This window comes from Aethalodelphis obliquidens, unplaced genomic scaffold, assembly GCF_003676395.1.
Source record: "Aethalodelphis obliquidens isolate GAN/ISIS:26980383/991018 unplaced genomic scaffold, ASM367639v1 scaffold32, whole genome shotgun sequence".
NCBI lineage: Eukaryota > Metazoa > Chordata > Mammalia > Artiodactyla > Delphinidae > Aethalodelphis > Aethalodelphis obliquidens.
Window position 1 is genome coordinate 12880766 of NW_020837976.1, and position 20727 is coordinate 12901492.

General features: G+C 45.1%; 1 protein-coding gene and 1 long non-coding RNA gene across 3 annotated transcripts in view; one reads left to right on the forward strand and one right to left on the reverse strand.

The window, feature by feature from the left end:
- MAPRE2 (microtubule associated protein RP/EB family member 2) overlaps positions 1–8186 on the forward strand; it is a 162034-nt gene extending 153848 nt beyond the window's left edge. For both annotated transcript variants that reach the window (XM_027127728.1, XM_027127727.1), the window contains one exon: positions 5833–8186. In XM_027127728.1, coding sequence (XP_026983529.1) covers positions 5833–5907 — 75 coding nt within the window. In that variant the 3' untranslated portion in view covers positions 5908–8186. The remainder of the gene's footprint in view (positions 1–5832) is intronic.
- A 600-nt stretch (positions 8187–8786) lies between these two features.
- The window catches only part of LOC113631343 (uncharacterized), a 91561-nt gene continuing 79620 nt past the window's right edge, over positions 8787–20727 (reverse strand). Inside the window, exon 4 of the long non-coding RNA XR_003437267.1 lies at positions 8787–9335. This is a non-coding gene — a long non-coding RNA (uncharacterized LOC113631343). The remainder of the gene's footprint in view (positions 9336–20727) is intronic.

Genomic DNA, 20727 nt, shown 5'->3' on the forward strand with positions numbered 1-20727 from the left:
CTCCCGTTGCAGAGCACAGGCTCCGGACACGCAGGCTCAGCGGCCATGGCTCACGGGCCCAGCCGCTCCGCGGCATGTGGGATCTTCCCGGACTGGGTCACGAACCCGTGTCCCCTGCATCGGCAGGCGGACTCTCAACCACTGCGCCACCAGGGAAGCCCAATGACCCATCTTTAATAAGCTCCGTCACTACCCAGGTTTCTCTAACTCAGAGCCCAGAATCTTAAGGACTATGTTCCCTGCCTCTCAGTATATTGGGTGCCATGGGGAAGGGAAAAAGTAAAGGCGGTACCTCTTGGGGGAAACTGCAGGACAGACTTTGTCTAATTGACAGTATTGAGTTGCACGTGTTCCGTACGTGAAGAAGGGAGCAGTCAAATTCCTGCCTGGATTTTCTCCAAATAATTCCCTTCACCTTGTTTTGTTGTTTGACACCTTCAAAAGTACTGTCTTGGCCTCTTTCTCTGGGCAGTCTGTTTAATTCAGCATCCGGCAAGAACCTCCATTTTTTTCTGGCAGGTAGTGTCACTAAACCCACCTTCGTTGTTCTGACTGGCACTGTGCTGATGTCATCAAATAGAGAGAAACGTGGCAGGGAGGAGAGAGAGACAGTGGCATCACTGTTGAGTGTAAGCTAAGGAGTATCCAAAGTCCAGGAAGAGATTTAGAGGCAGTAACCAGGCTACTGGAATCTGGAAGGGAAAACAGACTTAACACAAACGTAACACGTGTGGGTTACCAGCGCAAAGTCTTCAAATGCAGCTGCTGCCTTAATTCTTCTCATTCCAGGATAACTTCTAATGCAACTCTGTGTCTGGACAGCTCCAAAAGAAACACATCAGGCTATGCTGAGTTTTCTATAGAGAATAAGCTGGAATATGCCAAGCGTCCTTGTTTAGAATGTGACAAGACCCATTTTTTTAAACTTCGGTTTCTATATAGAGAGAAGGCGAAGGCTGTCTGCCACGTGCCTGGACACTGCACGGTATTTTCCATGCTGCACACGCACACACATGACACTTCTTACAGAGGCGGATGGCGAGAGGCTCAGGAGCGGCTGGCCTGCTCTGCTCTCTGCTTCCCTTCCTGGAGGTTCATGGAACTGTCCTAGACACCTTAGAGCCGCAAGCGTTTGCCTCCCTCCCTAAGCGTAGTGAGTCCTGATTCTGTGGTAGCCTCCCAGCTTATCCAGCTTCTACCATTGAGGCAGTGAGCCTTTAAAAAGCTTCCACGCTTGCCTAGGAAAGGCATCACTTGGGGAAAAATGTGCTCAGAGGTTGCTGGGCCACTGCACCCACCCGCAAGCTCTCAGAGCCTCCTTTTTCCCTCGCTGTGCTTGACCCTGACACTGTGTCCTGTTTTCAGGCCATTCACACACTTCAGTGCTAGGTGGACGTGCAGCCACGGGGGGCATGATGTCTGGGAAAAAATGCCGGTACTTTATGCATGATGCCGCCGGTCGGACTTCTGTGCACATCTGAGAGGCAGAGATTTCTGGTTGGTTGCCTCCCTCCTGGAGACGAGAGGGGTACTGAGGAATCAGAGGCTGCAGTGAGTGCCTACTCTTCAGTTCACCACAGATGGACCCGACGTTGACACTTCAGGTGGAGGCATTCCCTGGAGAGGCCTCCTCCTTCAGTCTTTATTTAGTGATGTCTGGTCTTTGATTCTCTTGATCAAGCAATCCTAGGATAACATGTTTGGAAGATGTAGAAATCCAGATGAGAGTTTTGAGTGTGGAAGTAAACAGAGGCAGTTCAGTTTGCAGTCACAGAAACCTAATGGAAGTTTCCAGAGCAGATGGCCAGCTGGCCGTCCAGTGCCTCTCATTATGATTCTCATTATCTTTACTACTTAACTAGGGGCCACAGGTGTCTGGGCTTAACGTCGTTGGTTAGCTGCTGCCCTGTGGATCTGTAGGCTGAGGGTCACCTGCTAATACAGAGACACTTGTTTCCTGAGTTCCTGTCACGGAAGCCACTGTCGAATGACCTAAAGATACTCCCCCCTTCAGGCCACATCTTTTGAATTCAGCCTGCGTTTCTGTCACTGGACGCAGCATTGGGTTTATAGAAAACAGACACAGCCCCTGCCTTAGAAGAGCTCACAGTCCCCTTGAGACAGACAGGGACACCACTAACTGGAATTTGTCAGGTTGTGATAAACGCAGTAATAGAGACATAAATAAACTTGTGTGGGGAGCACATAAAGAGAGCCTGGAGGGACAGGCAAGGACTTCACAGAGAAGATGACATTTGTGTTGGCCGTGGAAAGATGATTAGGAATGTCAGCAGTTACAGAGGTAAGACGGGGGAGTATTTTTTCAGCAGAGGAAATGGCAGGAACGAAGCAGAGAGGACAGAACAGCCGGACTCGCTGGTGTGAGTGGCGGCAGATGAGCCTGTTGTGCGCTGCCTCCTACATCTGGGAAGGTGGGGGCCATGCCCTCTCCCCACTCCCTGCAGCCCAGCTTCTTGACGGCCCTCCCCCTCCTCCCCTCCTTTGTCCCCGCTCTCCTCCCACAGTAGCCGAGAGCATTCTTCAGTACTGTCTTCCTGCTTGCTTCTCCTTCTAATGATTATTATAAGAATAAGGAACTCCAAAGCGTCACTCACAGCTGTGGGTGGATTTATATGCAAATATTAGACTTAATTAAGTAGGTGGCACCCCAGTGCTTTAGTCACATGTTTGGCCTAGGTTTCGCCTGGCCTCCTCCTCACCTGTGCGTTTAAGTTCTTCTTCAGTCTTGCGTGGGGCATAAGAGAAAGATCATTTCGGTGTGTGAGTGCCTCCACGCGTGGGTGGGGAGCTCCCAGTGGTGATGGGCTACAGGTGCCTCAGAGTTACAGGTGTGTCCTGCCAGACTTTCAGAGCACCTTAATTTGAACCCCAAGCATTAGCAATCCATTGGTAACCCAGGACGTTTGTTCTTTATAGCCACGGTACCCAATAAGAGTGATCTGGGGTCCGCAGTTCCTGCAGATGAGATGCATGACCTCACAGCGGTGCACCGTGAGTGAGGGAGCTGCCCTTGGCCAGCTGGAGACAAGGGCACCACACCCACCCCCTGGCTCATCAAGTATGGAAAGGAGGCCCGAGGGGGAGCCTTATCTAGTGCGTTTCTCTTCCCGCAGCTGGTTTGACAGGCCCACAGTTACTTGAATCCAAATCTTCTGACTCTCAGTCCTGAATTAAATCCATTATCCCACAGTTAACTCGCAGTCCATGATGTGAGCAAATAAGATTTTCTGTAAAATGTCAAACAGATCCTCATTTCTGACGATCTTCCCATCAGCAGCCTAACACTCACAGAAACGATTATGTAAGAAAAGTGCACTTCAGACCAGCTGAAGTCTGGGCAATATGATACGGAAGGCACCACACTGGCATTAACAGGTTAGGATGACGAATACAACAACATCTCTACCCCTTAAGGGACTCAGAGGCTCAGAGCCTGGCTGAAGAGGCAGCCGTGGAGCCAGCCAGTGGGGACACACAAGCACGCGCCCATACACACACAGGGCTGCAGTGTGCAACCGGATGGAAACAGGAATCAAGGATGTAAAGCTCAGAGGAGTGATCCGTTCTGGGGCGAAGGCAGTGAGAAAGGCGTGGGGAGGAGCGTGCGGCAGAGCAGACACCCGGAGCTCCTGGTCCACCATCCTGGTCAGTTCCCATGAGCGTGACTTTCCTTCTTTGCCCCTGGACTAGAGGGAGGCTGGTGGCTCTTCCTCGCTTGTTCTATCCCAGCAAGAGGTGCTCTTCTGCTCCCAGGAGGGCACCTCTGTCCCTGAGGCACTAACTGAGCCGAGAGGACCACCCTCACGTGTGCTGAGCGGTGGGCAAAGAGGCTTGTGGAGGACGCTGCAGGGCCGGCCCGGGGACGAGCTGGCAGAGCCGGGAGCAAAGGGGGGCTTGGGGCTCTGAGGTCAGAGGACATCGTGGTTAAGGAATTAAGGAGCGAGGTGTCCCGAGGGACAGCAGGATGTGGGCAGGGAGAGTAGGATTTGGGCCTTCACATTTCAGAGGTGGAGCAGTTTTAGGTATGACGACGGGGTGTGGTCATGGGGTGAGCTAATGTTGATTAAATTAAATAATGTGCTGCTTGAAGACACCCAGCCAGTAAGGGACGGTGCTAGATTTGAGCCCAAGTCTTCAATACGATGTCATTTTCTGCTCTTGTCATAGAAAAGACTATTTTTTAAAAAATTATTTTTACTTCTAGAACATATTCCAATGAGTTACCAAGAAAAAAGAATCACAGCTCACACTTATGTTATGTGCCAAACACTGTTCTAGGCACTTCACCTGTTTTAACTCAGAGCTCTCTGTTGAATTCAGTGACTCCATCGATTCAGTGACCAATGACACTCATTGAAAACGCTGGTAAATGGGCACTTTTGTCCTATCTCCCACTTGTACAGATGAGAAAACCGAGGCACAGAACAGTTAAGTCACCCAGCTTGTACATAATGGATCTGGGAGATGAACTCCAGTTCCATGCTTATAACCTTGACATTATGCTGCCTCTCAGAAGACAAGTGGCACGTGACCTTGTCTGATAGTCTCGGTCATCTGTTCGTGCACCCTCTCTGATGTCTTCTTCCTCACACACATGCATTGAGTTGTACAGTAAGCAAGGTCTGACACAGATGGATGAGGCCCTGTCCCGACTTCAGTATCCTCAGGATCCAGTGGACGAGGCCACAAGGTTCAAGACAAACAAGATTACAAGTCAAAAGTTTTAAGGCCAAGGAAGAAGCAAAATGCAGGAGGAGGGAGAGAATCCTGGCTCAGGGATCGGGGGAAATGATGCTGCTGTATTTGAGTTGGGTGTGTCCTTGGCTAAAGGGAATACGGGCCAGACAGAAGGGGGGTTTGCAAAGTGCAAGTGAACACAAGCACGTCTGTACGTCCCAGCGTACGCTCCCGACTGCATCGCAAAAGCATTGTGCATTCTGGAGGGAGCAGTCGGCCCTATTGATTAGCTACGCTCCCTCTGCTTGGGTAGTAAAGAGCTAATTATCCTTTGTGAGATTAAAAAAAAAAAAAGAATTGGCAGATATAGCTGACCAGGGTTTATGTTCCCTGGAGTTTTGTGTTCATGATGTGCTTCCCCGGGTTATACGCAAGTGAGTAAATAGGTCATTTGAAGCCAAGTAGAGGAACACCTCAACCATCAGAAAGTAAGCAAAAAAAGTCCTCACATACCCAAAATAGATGTCCCGAAGTCCCTGAGCACAAGCTCCTGAGCTCCCCTGTTGGAGACGCCGTCTGGCTGGGGGCAACCCAGAACCATAGTTATTGTCCTTTCCTTACCTACCCACTCTAACGAGCTGCTTCTCTACATCAGATGAGTAACAGATTATAACACGGAGTCTGCTTAGCAGACATGCTACCAGGTGAGGAGGAGGACAGCAGGGCAGGAAACAGGGAACCATCGGACACACTGCAGGGGCCTGGGGCCCTGTGCTGTGTCACAGCAGGCTCACTCGTGGTTATCGTGACGCTCTTGAGTCCTTGCATCTGGTTTACTGTCGTACAGCGGGTGGGAAAGGATGTCGTATGTTCTGTGATGACGTCCTTCCAAAATGGTCAGAAGGAAAACGTGGTGCCTAAAGCCTGCTGGCCACGCTCCAGAATGGGCCGTTCCTTGATGGGGCAGGAAGGTGAAGGCATCCCTGTGTGTGCCTGGGCTCCTGGGAGCGGGGAGGCACTTGCGTGGCAAAAGCCGTGGCGATGCCGTGCTGTGCAGCGATGGTGGGGCTGGGGACGCTGCAGGGCTGCCGGCAGTGAACCGCTTCAGCTGAAACCTCTTCCCCTGCCCCACAGGAGGGCCACCCGGAGGAGCCGGAAGCAGAGGAACAAGTCCACGAACAGCAGCCCCAGCAGCAGGAAGAGTACTGAACCGTCTCGGCAGCTCTCCACACTTCCGTTCTGGTGGGAACTTTTCTTCTGGAGAATTGGAACACCTGTGGCCTCAAGCTCATCAGAAACCAGTTGTTCCCAGCCTGCTGTCCCATCACTGCGCCGGCGCCCATGCCAGCCACCGCGCTCGGTTCCCATTTCCTTCGCCAAGACACACTAGCTGCGGCCGTGGGCAGCCTCCCCAAGACATCACGGGGTCACATACCTTCAACTTCACCACCTGGCTGCTTGAGATTGGTTCTGCTCTTTGCATTTCTTTCCAGAACAACTGTCCCCACCCCCACCCCACCCCCTTTTTATCCTGGTGTGAAACAATGGTAATTTGATATATGGTATTTATATTGGCATTTCTCAACCCAGTGTCACTAGATGTCACACACATTTGTGGTGCTTTGATGTTTGCAAGTCTAACCTCTGAACATAAATTTGGTCAGATAATAAATTGGAACAAAGGGAAAGAGATACTTGATATGAAAGCCATATGACAGTGACTTATTTCACGGGGAAAAACACCAAGTCAGTTTCTCCCTCTACTCACAAACAAAAGGGAAAAAAAAAAAAGGAATCAAAACTAGGACGTCAGGGCCCAGCAGTGTTCAGACATCGGCATGGTAGACAACCACACAGTATGTTGTTAGTTTTGAAAGACATTCACTCAAGGAAAACACCATCTCGACTTGGCCCTCTAACTGCTTGCCCTTTCCCTCGCCTCCCCCCACCCAGATTCTCATGCTCTTTTCTTTCTCAGGGTCCTCTTTGGTGGGGAGCCACTCTCCTCAAAAGCTGTCATCAGTTGTCTGCAGTCAGAGGGGGTCTGCATGGGCACAGGTCCTCCCGCCTCCTCCTGTGGGTTTCAGCCCAGATCCTCTCATCCACACTAGGGGATTCCTACTAAAGAATGACTTCAGGGTGTGCAGCCCCGGGCGGCAGGGTCCCGCATCATGCTGGAAGGCTGGGAGTGAAGACCTTATGAATAGGAGTGTAAGCCCAAGGGAGAATCCTGGTTCTGAAGTCTGCTGTTGACACTGGAATGACAGCACAGGAAAATCTGACTCCCAATGCCTTGTGGAATAAAGAATTCCCCCTCTTCAATACTATGGCCCTCCTTGTCATTGACCTTCGCTAAATCGTGGCAGTTCATAAACAGAGGAAACAGTAATGAATTAAAAGCATTCCTTATTTTTTTTAACTAATATTTGCACATTTTCTTAGTATCTTTCCAAATCTTTGCCTCTTCCCCACCCCGCCCTTTGACAGATGGTTTCCCTTCCTGGATCATTCATTTCACTCGGTTTCTGACTTTAGATTTTCTTTCACTTGTTATTTGACTTAGCAGGTACAACAAAAACAGCAAACAAGTGTGCCCACCCCACTTTCCTCTTAATTGAAAAGCTTAAAATAAATTTCTGAATTATGTATCATAAAGCTTTGACATTTCTTTATTAACTGATGACATACTAATCCTAAATTCTAGCATTGAAGCTTTCCACCAAAAGAAGTCTTCTCAAAATAAATCTTCTGTGGCAGAGTGGTATTTACTGAGTAACATGTGAAAAAGATTGCTTGTATTTTTGAGGTTATTACAGGACACTGTGCAGAACTGGACAGATGTTTCATGGGGTTTGGTTTCCCTTTCTTCTCTCTCCTGCTTGCTCTGCACTACAGCGGCAGCTCGTTTCTCTCAGGCTGGAATACGGCCTGGCTCTCGGCGGTGACATCCTCCCACACCTGGTCGCAGGGAGTGGTCGTGCTATACGCAGCATCGCGCTTAACAGTGTGTCGTCCCCACCCCCTCCCTCCCCTCCCCGCCCCGCCAAGCCTGTTGCACTCACTGAGTTTCCTTCTTTCTAAACAGCTCTTGTAAAGAGGCACGATAAATAATTCCATGCAGGTGATCCTTCAGTGGTTCCTGGGCAGTTCTTTGCTTGCCTTGGACATGTCAGTAATACCCAGTGCCAGGTGGATCGGGGACCACACTCCCATCATGTGGGTGCACGTGATTACTGGGTAACGTGCATAAGCCTCACCAGTGACACTCAGCCACTCTGTTCCTCCCCAAATCCCCAACTTTCTCAGCTACAAACACACTGGCCATATATCTGGCAAAGACAACTTTCGCCAGTCATCCTACTTCCTTCTCCTTCCCGGAGTCTTGGGGCAGACTATTCATTTATTTAGAGAGGAGCTATATACTTCTCTTTCTGTCAACATCTGAAACGTCTTCCATTGCCCTGCATCGCATGGGACATCACTGATGCTTTGGGGAATCTTTGACAGCTAAGTATCCCGGTCCTCTTCGGCTGCACCCCAGCTTCTGTGCAGACCACCTCTCATTTCCCAGGACTGCTCCTTTCTCCCTGATGGCTTTACCCCGTCATTCTCTCATCTCGGCAGCCAGTGCGTGCTTTCCTCTGTGGACCCCGTCACGTGTCGTCATGCTGGGCCGAGACGCATCCCCTGGTGCGTGCTCTGCTCCTCCCTCTCAGAAGCTAGACTTCGGTCTTGGAGTCCCCTTCACACCCGCCGCAGCTGGTTATAGTACTTCCACTGCTCATATCAGGTAGGAAGTGATTGAAGCAGGGGGTAAAGAGAAAAGAGCAGAAAAGCAGAAAAAGAAAAGACAAAGACACACCCTGTTGACCCGAGAGAAGTAAACTCCAGAAGGGAACCAGGAACTCCTCCCTTCCCTGGTGAGTATTCCCATTATTCCGTTAAGGTTTAATATGCATTCAAATTACTTTTACTAAATAGTACACCATAAAGCTTTTGTTATATATTAAATGTAAACTGAAAGGAATGTAAACATATGTATTGTTAATTATAAATATAGATAAGTAATGACATAATAGATGAAAAAGTCTTATTCAGATGTATCACATTCATTTTACATTACCCACCTACTGTCGCATGGTAGAATAGTTTTTTGTCTCTGAATATGTGAATAACTTGACTTGCATTTATCTTTTTACATATTTAATAAAAAAAAAAAAGGTATATGTTAAAATCGGCCTGGATCTATAGAGTCTTAAATGTTTATGCTAAAGGTTTCGTTTTGAGTGAGCACAGTTATACGAATTGGCTATTTATGTAAATTCACACATAGATCCCACATTTTATTATGATTTACATGGTGGGGGGCCTTGTTTTTATTGACGGCAAATGTTTTAACAGGAATTACAGGTTAGTATTTGATATCCAATGTAGCAGCTGTACTACCTTTCTAAAACTCTGCCAAAAATATTTTCTTACCAAAAAGAAAGATACACCATTCATTCCCTTAGGAAACATTCCACTTGCAAAGCAAACAAAGGCCTCGCTCCTGCAGGTTCACCTGCTCCATCTGGACAACACAAAGGCTGGGCAAAAGCAGGCAGGTGTTTCGATGTAAAGCTTTGTGGCAACACGACCTGTGATTGGCAAAAGCTCTTTGATTAAGTGTATTCTCCTCCCTCCCCGCCTACCAGTTTGCTGACTTTAACAGTGATGATTTATAGACATAAATGGAATACCAACCTTACAGGAATAACTGAAAAAATGTATTTGAACTGGCCCACTGCCCTCCTGGAGACCCTGTAGAACAGGTGACGACAGTCTGTTGAAGACTTTGCCCAGGAGCCTCCAGGTTACTGAGGTTCAGCGGACACCCTTTTACCCTGAAGGATGCCAGCCTTACTGAACCTGCTTTCAAGCACCACCTAGAGCCCAGTTTTGTTTCTGTACTGTCCTCTGGCAACTGTTTTCCATTCATTTGCCTTTAGGCCCTTTCCTTTTAAAAGCAGAGAAGCAGGAAAATAAAGCTACCACCACTGCTCTCCACCTACACATTACTCCACAGGGTACTTACGTGATGGAAGTCTGAGCCGTTACCTGGGTTGGGAAAGCTCATACTCAAAGCACACGTGTTTCCATTTAATTCACCAACCCTAGGGTTTTAAACACTAGATCTTAGACATTTGTGCACAAATAAGAATACATGATTCATTTTACTTAAAAGGCACACTGGTGGACTCTAAACACATCACAAACAGTTCAAAAGTGGTGAGATAACATGTTTGCTCCATTTTATTAAATCTGAGATCATCGATAAATTTTGAGGTTTTCCTACTGGTATTATGGGTAGGCCCATGAGTCCAGAGGGAAGGGAAAAAAGTTAATATACTTACACTAAGTTCGAGTTACAAGATGCCAGTTCTCTAAAATTAAACACAAACTTCCTTTCTCTGACCTTTCTTATGCTTCCTCTTAACGGCTAGAACACAGCCACCGTGACCGTTTAGGCTGCTATTATGAGTGAATAGTCACTGACCCAACTTCTCAGCACCAACACAGAGCCGCCAAACAGCACCAAGTGTGAGAACAGAGCATCTCCCTGGATGTCTAACAGCTCCTGTTTTGCTGAACTGGGAACTCATGAGACACTCTCCATTCACCGGAAGAGCTCGGGCTTTACTGCCTAACAGAAGGCAAAGCGTAAAATCCATTGAACCCTTGACCCTCAGATGGCACCAGGACTTCAGCTCACAAGACTGCCCAAGGGCAGACCCTTCCCCCAGGCTGTGACCTGGACCCCAGTAGGGCTTACACAGAAGGTGCATTTGCTAAGGCCTTGCCTCCTCCTGTTGGGTTTAGGATTGGAACAAAAAAATGGAACGCCCAGCTGGAGCTTACTTGTTGAATGCCTTTTTCTCTCTTTCCACTGACCTAAAATGTTGAAACTTTTGCCAAGTTTTAATTTCTTAAACAGGTTTCTTTTTATATTTTGTAACTATTTTATCAAGACAGGGTGTAAATTGTTTTTAAAGAGCAAGAGTACATTAATGTACCTTTGAATTGATGCTATTCATAACCAACTAGCCCAGTACCTAAATGCATTCTTTTTCAGAAAATAAAGTACACATTTCTTTGTGTGTAGCAAGAGCCCCTCATATTTTACACTATGGTATTCCTTTCAGTCTTGAAGGTTACCTGTATATTATAAAAAAAAATTTTTTTAAGATATATTTATCTTATTCACTAAAATGTATTGGTCAAATCTGACCATTTAAATGAGGCTTTAGAAATTACAGAAGTAATGAAAAGTTCCCATAAATGATTTCAGAATTTTAGTCTAATTCAAGTTCACAGCTTACTACTAGGACACTCTCTTCCAGTCTGATACATTCATGATGCAGGTGAAATGTAGCCTCCTACCAATGGAACAGTTTTTTACCAGCATGAAAGTTATGTCAGAGAAAGAAAATGTCTCATAAGATAAGGCGTCTCAAAGACAGGTTCAGGGACCTTCCTGTCCTGTAGACATAGACACTGTCCAGTCACCTGAGCTTAAAACAAAAAACCATGAGGCAGAGAGAGCTTCAAGATGGCGGAGGAGTAAGACATGGAGATCAACTTCCTCCCCACAAATACATCAAAAATATATCTACATATGGAACAACTCCTAAAGAACACCTACTGAAAGCTGTAAGAAGACCTCAGACTTCCCAAAAAGCAAGAAACTCCCCACGTACCTGGGTAGGGCAAAAGAAAAAAGAATAAACAGAGACAAAAGAATAGGGAAGGGACCTGCACCTCTGGGAGGGAGCTGTGAAGGAGGAAAAGCTTCCACACACTAGGAAGCCCCTTCACTGGCGAAGACGGCAGGTGGGCGGGGGGCGGGTAATCTTCGGAGCCACGGAGGAGAGCGCAGCAACAGGGGTGTGGAGGGCAAAGTGGAGAGATTCCCGCACAGAGGATCGGTGCCGACCAGCACTCACCAGCCTGAGAGGCTTGTCTGCTCACCCGCCGGCCAGGACAGGTGGGGGCTGGGAGCTGAGGCTCCAGCTTCGGTGGGCGGATCCCAGGGAGAGGACTGGAGTTGGCTGCGTGAACACAGCCTGAAGGGGGGTTAGTGCGCCACAGCTAGGCAGGAGGGAGTCTGGGAAAAAGTCTGGAGCTGCCAAAGAGGCAAGAGACTTTTTCTTCCCTCTTTTGTTTCCTGGTGCGTGAGGAAAAGGGATTAAGAGCGCTGCATAAAGGAGCTCCAGAGACGGGCGTGAGCCGCGGCTGTCAGCGCGGACCCCAGAGACGGGCACGAGACGCTAAGGCTGCTGCTGCAGCTACCAAGAAGCCTGTGTGCAAGCACAGGTAACTATCCACACCTCCCCTCCTGGGAGCCTGTACAACCCGCCACTGCCAGGGTCCCATGTTCCAGGGACAACTTCCCCGGGAGAACACACGGCGTGCCTAAGGCTGTTGCAACGTCACGCCAGCCTCTGCTGCTGCAGGCTCGCCCAGCACTCCATACCCCTCCCTCCCCCCGCCCCCCCACCCCGGCCTGAGTGAGCCAGAGCCCCCTAATCAGCTGCTACTTTAACCCCGCCCTGTCTGGGTGGGTAACAGATGCCCTAAGGCGACCTACACGCAGAGGCGGGGCCAAATCCAAAGCTGACCCCCAGGAGCTGTGTGAACAAAGAAGAGAAAGGGAAATTTCTCCCAGCAGCCTCAGGAGCAGTGGATTAAATCTCCACAATCAACTCGATGTACCCTGCATCTGTGGAATACCTGAATAGACAATGAATCATCCCAAAATTGAGGCAGTGGGCTTTGGGATCAACTGTAGACTTGGGGTTTGCTTTCTGCACATAATTTGTTTCTGGTTTTATGTTTACCTTAGTTTAGTATTTAGAGCTTATTATCATTGGTAGATTTGTTTATTGATTTGGTGGCTCTCTTCCTTTTATATATATATTTTTTTTCCTTTTGAGGGTCTGTATGTGTATGCTTCTTTGTGTGGTTTTGTCTATATAGCTTTGCTTTTACCATTTATCCTAGGGTTCTGTCTTTTTTTTTTTTTTTTTTAGTATAGTTTTTAGTGCTTGTTAACATTGGTGGACTTGTCTTTTGGTTTGGTTGCTCTCCCTTTTTTTTTTTACTACCTTTTTATTTTTAATAATATATTTTTTAATTATTTTATTTTATTTTTTCTTTCTTTCTTTCCTTTTTTTTCTCCCTTTTCTACTGAGCAGGCTGGCTGACAGTCTTGGTGCTCCAGCCGGGTGTCAGGCCTGAGCCTCTGAGGTGGGAGAGCCGAGTTTAGGATATTGGTCCACCAGAGACCTCCCGGCCCCACGTAATATCAAACAGCAAAAGCTCTCTCAGAGATCTCCATCTGAACGCTAAGACCCAGCTCCACTCAACGACCAACAAACTACAGTGCTAGACACCCTATGCCAAATAAATAGCAACACAGGAATACAACCCCACCCATTAGCAGAGAGGCTGCATCTCTGCTAATCATAAAATCATAATAAGTTTACAGACACCCCAACACACCACCAGATGCAGTCCTGCCCACCAGAAAGACAAGATCCAGCCTCATCCACCAGAACACAGATCCCCTCTGCCAAGAAGCCTACACAACCCACTGAACCAGCCTTACCCACTGGGGACAGACACCAAAAACAATGGGAACTACGAACCTGCATCCTGTGAAAAGGAGACCACAAACACGGTAAGTTACTCAAAATGAGAAGACAGAGAAATACACAGCAGATGAAAGACCAAGGTAAAAACCCACAAGAACTAACAAATGAAGAGGAAATAGGCAGTATACCTGAAACAGAATTCAGAGTAATGATAGTGAAGATGATCCAAAACCTTGGAAATAGAATGGAGAAACTACAAGAAACATTTAACAAGGACATAGAACTACAGAGCAAACAAACAATGATGAACAACACAATAAATGAAACTTAAAATTCTCTAGAAGGAAACAGTAGCAGAATAACTGAGGCAGAAGAACAAATAAGTGACCTGGAAGGTAAAATAGTGGAAATAACTACTGCAGAGCAGAAAAAGAAAAAAGAATGAAAAGAATTGAGGACAGTCTCAGAGACCTCTGGGAAAACATTAAACACACCAACATTCGAATTATAGGGGTCCCAGAAGAAGAAGAGAAAAAGAAAGGGACTGAGAAAATACTTGAAGAGATTATAGTTGAAAACTTCCCTAATATGGGAAAGGAAATAGTCAATCAAGTCCAGGAAGCACAGAGTGTCCCATACAGGATAAATCCAAGGAGAAACACACCGAAACACATAATAATCAAAATATCAAAAATTAAATACAAAGAAAGAATATTAAAACCAGCAAGGGAAAAGCAACAAATAACATACAAGGGAATCCCCATAAGGTTAAGAGCTGATCTTTCAGCAGAAACTCTGCAAGCCAGAAGGGAATGGCAGGACATGTTCAAAGTGATGAAAGAGAAAAACCTACAACCAAGATTACTCTACCCAGCAAGGATCTCATTCACTTTTTTTTTTTTTTTTTTTTTGAGGTACGCGGGCCTCTCACTGTTGTGGCCTCTCCCGTTGCGGAGCACAGGCTCCGGACACACAGGCTCAGCAGCCATGGCTCACGGGCCCAGCCACTCCGTGGCATGTGGGATCTTCCCGGACCAGGGCACGAACCCATGTCCCCTGCATCGGCAGGTGGACTCTCAACCACTGAGCCACCAGGGAAGCCCCTCATTCACGTTTGACAGAGAAATTAAAACCTTTACAGACAAGCAAAAGCTAAGAGAATTCAGCACCACCAAACCAGCTTTACAAAAAATGCTAAAGGAACTTCTCTAGGCAGGAAACACAGAGAAGGAAAAGACCTACAATAACAAACCCAAAACAATTAAGAAAATGGTAATAGGAACATACATATCAATAACTACCTTAAATGTAAATGGATTAAATGCTCCAACCAAAAGACACAGACTGGGGCTTCCCTGACCACATCTCTATGAGACTAGATATCAATTACAGAAAAACATCTGTGAAAACACAAACACATGAAGGCTAAACAATACACTACTAAATAACCAACAGATCACTGAAGAAATCAAAGAGGAAATCAAAAAAATATCTAAAAACAAATGACAATGAAAACACAATGACCCAAAACCTATGGGATGCAGCAAAAGCAGTTCTAAGAGGGAAGTTTATAGCAATACAATCCTACCTCAACAAACAAGAAACATCTCAAATAAACAACCTAACCTTACAACTAAAGTAATTAGAGAAAGAAGAACAAAAAAACCCCAAAGTTAGCAGAAAGAAAGAAATCATAAAGATCAGATCAGGAATAAATAAAAAATAAATGAAGAAAACAATAGCTAACATCAATAAAACTAACAGATGGTTCTTTGAGAAGATAAACAAAATTGATAAACCACTAGCCAGACTCATCAAGACAAAAAGGGAGAGGACTCAAATCAACAGAATTAGAAATGAAAAAGGAGAAGTAAGAACTGACACTGCAGAAATACAAAAGATCATGAGAGATTACTACAAGCAACTCTATGCCAATAAAATGGACAACCTGGAAGAAATGGACACATTCTTAGAAAAGCACAACCTTCTGAGACTGAACCAGGAAGAAATAGAAAATATAAACAGACCAATCACAAGCACTGAAATTGAAACTGTGATTTAAAATCTTCCAACAAACAAAAGCCCAGGACCAGATGGCTTCACAGGCAAATTCTATCAAACATTTAGAGAAGAGCTAACACCTATCCTTCTCAAACTCTTCCAAAATATAGCAGAGGGAGGGACACTCCCAAACTCATTCTATGAGGCCTCCATCACCCTGATACCAAAACCAGACAAAGATGTCACAAAAAAAGAAAACTACAGGCCAATATCTCTGATGAACATAGATGCAAAACTCCTCAACAAAATACTAGCAAACAGAATCCAACGGCACATTAAAAGGATCGTACACCATGATCAAGTGGGGTTTATCCCAGGAATGCAAGGATTCTTCAATATATGCAAATCAATCCATGTGAAAAACCATATTAACAAATTGAAGGAGAAAAACCATAAGATCATCTCAATAGATGCAGAAAAAGCTTTTGACAAAATTCAACACCCATTTATGATAAAAACTCTCCAGAAAGTAGGCATAGAGGGAACTTACCGCAACAAAATAAAGGCCATATAAGGCAAACCCACAGCCAACATCGTTCTCAATGGTGAAAAACTGAAACCATTTCCACTAAGATCAGGAACAAGAGAAGGTTGCCAACTGTCACCACTATTAATCAACATACTTTTGGAAGCTTTAGCCACAGCAGTCAGAGAAGAAAAAGAAATAAAAGGAATCCAAATTGGAAAAGAAGAAGTAAAACTGTCACTGTTTGCAGATGACATGATACTATACATAGAGAATCCTAAAGATGCTACCAGAAAACTACTAGAGTTAATCAATGAATTTGGTAAAGTAGCAGGATATAAAATTAATGCACAGAAATCTCTTGCATCCTATACACTAATGATGAAAAATCTGAAAGAGAAATTAAGGAAACAATCCCATTCACCATTGCAACAAAAATAATAAAATACCTAGGAATAAACCTACCTAAGGAGACAAAAGACCTGTATGCAGAAAACTATAAGACACTGATGAAAGAAATTAAAGATGATACAAACACATGGAGAGATATACCATGTTCTTGGAGGAATCAACATTATGAAAATGACTGTACTACCCAAAGCAATCTACAGATTCAATGCAATCCCTATCAAACTACCAATGGCATTTTTCACACAACTAGAAAAAAAATTTCACAATTTGCATGGAAACACAAAAGACCCCAAATAGCCAACGCAATCTTGAGAAAGAAAACCAGAGCTGGAGGAATCAGGCTCCCTGACTTCAGACTATACTGCAAAGCTACAGTCATCAAGACTGTGTGGTACGGGCACAAAAACAGAAAGATAGATCAATGGAACAGGATAGAAAGCCCAGAGATAAACCCACGCACACATGGTCACCTTATTTTTGATAAAGGAGGCAAGAATATAAAATGGAGAAAAGACAGCCTCTTCAACAAGTGGTGCTAGGAAAACTGGACAGCTACATGTAAAAGAATGAAATTAGCACACTCCCTAACACATACCCAAAAATAAACTCAAAATGGATTAAAGACTTAAATGTAAGGCCAGACACTATAAAACTCTTAGAGGATAACATAGGCAGAACACTCTATGACATAAATCACAGCAAGATCCTTTTTGACCCACCTCCTAGAGTAATGGATATAAAAACAAAAATAAACAAATGGGACCTAATGAAACTTCAAAGCTTTTGCACAGCAAAGCAAACCATAAACAAGATGAAAAGACAACCCTCAGAAAGGGAGAGAGTATTTGCAAATGAAGTAACTGACAAAGGATTAATCTCCAAAATTTACAAGCAGCTCATGCAGCTCAATACCAAAAAAACAAACAACCCAATCCAAAAATGGGCAGAAGACCTAAATAGACATTTCTCCAAAGAAGATATACAGATTGCCAACAAACACATGAAAGGATTCTTAGTATCACTAATCATTAGAGAAATGCAAATCAAAACTACAATGAGGTATCACCTCACACTGGTCAGATGGCCATCATCAAAAAATCTACAAACAATAAATGCTGGAGAGGGTGTGGAGAAGAGGGAACCCTCTTGTACTGTTGGTGGGAATGTAAACTGATACAGCCACTATGGAGAGCAGTATGGAGGTTCCTTAAGAAACTAAAAACAGAACTACCATATGACCCAAGAATCCCACTGCTGGGCATATACCCTGAGAAAACCAGAATTCAAAAAGAGTCATGTACCAAAATGTTCACTGCAGCTGTATTACAATACCCAGGACATGGAAGCAACCTAAGTGTCCATCGACAGATGAATGGATAAAGAAGATGTGGCACATATACACAATGGAATATTACTCAGCCATAAAAAGAAACGAAATTGAGTTATTTGTAGTGAGGTGGATGGACCTACAGACTGTCATATACAGTGAAGTAAGTCAGAAAGAGAAAAATACCATATGCTAACACATATATATGGAATCTAAAAAAAAAACAAAACAAAAAGGTTCTCATAAACCTAGGGGCAGGACAGGAATAAAGACACAGATGTAGAGAACGGACTTGAGGACACAGGGAGGGGGAAGGGTAAGCTGGGACGAAGTGTGAGAGTGGCATGGACATATATAGACTACCAAACGTAAAATAGATAGCTAGTGGGATGCAGCCGCATAGCACACGGAGATCAGCTTGGTGCTTTGTGTCCACCTAGTGGGGTGGGATAGGGAGGGTCAGAGGGAGACGGAAGAGGGAGGGATATGGGGATATAGATATATGTATAGCTGATTCACTTTGTTATACAGCAGAAACTAACACACCATTGTAAAGCAATTATACTCCAATAAAGATGTTAAAATAAAAAAGAAAGAAAATATAAGCAGAACACGTATCACATGTGCCACATAGTAAGTGCTGAATAAATGTAATCTGCATACGTTAAAAAATAAAATAAAAAAAAAACCATGAAGGCCTTTGGTCATTTGGCCCATTAACCTTGCTCCTTGGGAGAAACCATGCCCTGGAATCCAGAACAGGAAGTGGCTGCTGCTTCACAGAAAGGGTGTTTATTCCTGGGCACATTTTTTAAATGGAAAGGTGTATATGTTCAAAGGCTCACTCAACTGTCTCCTCAAGAGAAATAGAGGGAGAAAAAAATTACCTAACACAGCTCTCTTTATATGTAAAACACATATCCAAGAAAGCTGCTAATTCTTCCTCAGATATACCCATAAGAAACTTTTAAGCTAAAAAGAAGGCAGGGGTAAGGGAAGAGTGTTTTTATTTTCTCCTCCAATTTAATTGTTTTCAAAAGCTGAGCACCAAGCATGGGCAAAACGCAGCAGTCACCAGTGACCTTTTACTACTAAAATATCATATCACTGTCCCTCAAATACTCTAAAGAGGCACTCTGAATCCATACCTGCTTCAGTCCATAGAAATTAAACTGAAGCAGTTCACATATTTTTTAAAGCAGTATATTACACATAAGTGAGGACATCAGAGAGAAGGAGGGAACAATGAAGCCAGCAGTATGTCAGTGGCCTCACACATGCCCTAAAGGTCTTCTAGACTTTACAAGGACCAAGGGGGAAAAATTATCTCTGACCTTCCTACTTGCCAGCACAGAGAGGAAGTAATCATCACTCCAAAGTGTCCATAAGCTGAAAACAAATCAGTTGCTTAGGAGTACATATACTTAGGCCTAAGAGACATTTCTCCATGGCTCCTCCTCCTAAGAAATTAACGATGCAGGGAACATGACTTTCACAGTATCTCACAGCAAATACAGTAACGGTCTAACTGGCCTGTCCCTATTAATCATCAGTACTATCCCTGATGACATAATGCCAAGACTCAGTTCAGTAAAGACTAGTCTACCAGGGACCAAAACTGTCTGTGCATGGAACTAGCCCCCGGAGTTTCGGGCTTCATCCCAGGATGAAGAGTATCCAGAGGAACAGCGTGCATGGTGGGGCTGCTACCGGTTCAACTCCTTGCCGTGGAGGCTGAGGTGGACCCTGCAGGGCAGAGAGTGTGCCCTTCTGTGGCCTGACCGGCACTAGAGGGCAGCTCTAGGACTGAAGGCTACCTATCAAGACCCAGTCCCTTTCCTGACAGTCAGCCCACCTTGGGTGTGGGGCAGCAGTTCATGCTGAAGGCTGAGGAGCCTGGCCGGGACACGGCTGGAAGTGCAGGCCACCCCACCGCTCATGGAGAAGGCAGGAGGCCCATGCGCAGGGTCACAGTTTTCCCCAGAGCATTGTAAGATCTGACTTGTGAGTTTCTGTTTTTTCTATTATTCTTGGCAATTTACCGATAAGGCAGTTTTCAGTGTAGATTGCAAATATGAAACTACTGGCTGTTACTCCCATAACCCTCAAAATTATCCTAGAGATAGGAAACACCATCTGTCAGTGGACTAAGTCCAAACCTAAGTGTGCAGGGAAAGAAGGGATAATATTTTAATAAAAATCTTAACTGTATCTATAAAACCCTTTATGGGTTGCAAAATAGTTTCCCAAATAACCGCGTGGAGGAAAAAGAGAATAGGCTTTGAAAATGCTCTGACCCGAAGTCAAATCCCAGCCACCCCACTTCTAGCTGTGTGATTTTCAACAGACCGCATACCATTTCTTAGTCTCCATTTCCTCTTCTGAATATGTAGAGAAAACCTACCTGGCAAACTTGTTTTGAAGAATAAATGAGATTACATGTATAAAGTACCTTACACATAGTAGATAGTTAATAAATAGTAGCTACTGTTACTAGTTTTGGCTTTGATAGTCCTGTGAGGGAGGTAATATAGCTATTATACTACTACAACCCTGGTACTAGACATCTCACTACTGCCCACTGCTCCCATCACCCCTGCAGGAGCAGCCCTAGCAGCCGTATATTATACCACAGAATCCTGCCCCCTCTCCGCCACAGCCGATGGTCCAGAATGGATGTCTAACCCAGGGGCAGTCAACCTATGGTTGCCAGTGACCACATGGCCTGACTACGAGCCAGACCAATCTGGTGCTTAAAAATTCTGACTCCCAACAAATAACAATCAAAAACCCAAGTCCCTGAAGGGACAGTTCCCTGAGTGAGGCCTAGCGTTCCTACCTTGGAGGCATTTGGAGAAAAGTCAAATGTGAAACAAAACTCTACTTTTAGAGGCTGCTACCCTCTACCCATAGTCAGTGCTCAAAATATGTTGTTTGCATTGAAATGTCACTTTCATGGGTATTTAGATTTAATTTGTTTTTTCTCACTCACTTATATGCTCTGAGGTCACTTCCTGAGCAAATGAAATAAGGAAGAGTAAATACATACAGGTTCAAAGTGAATTTTCAACACAAGTTAAACAATGATCTCTGTTTTCTCCCTTCACTCTCCTCTACTAGCTTTCCAGCCA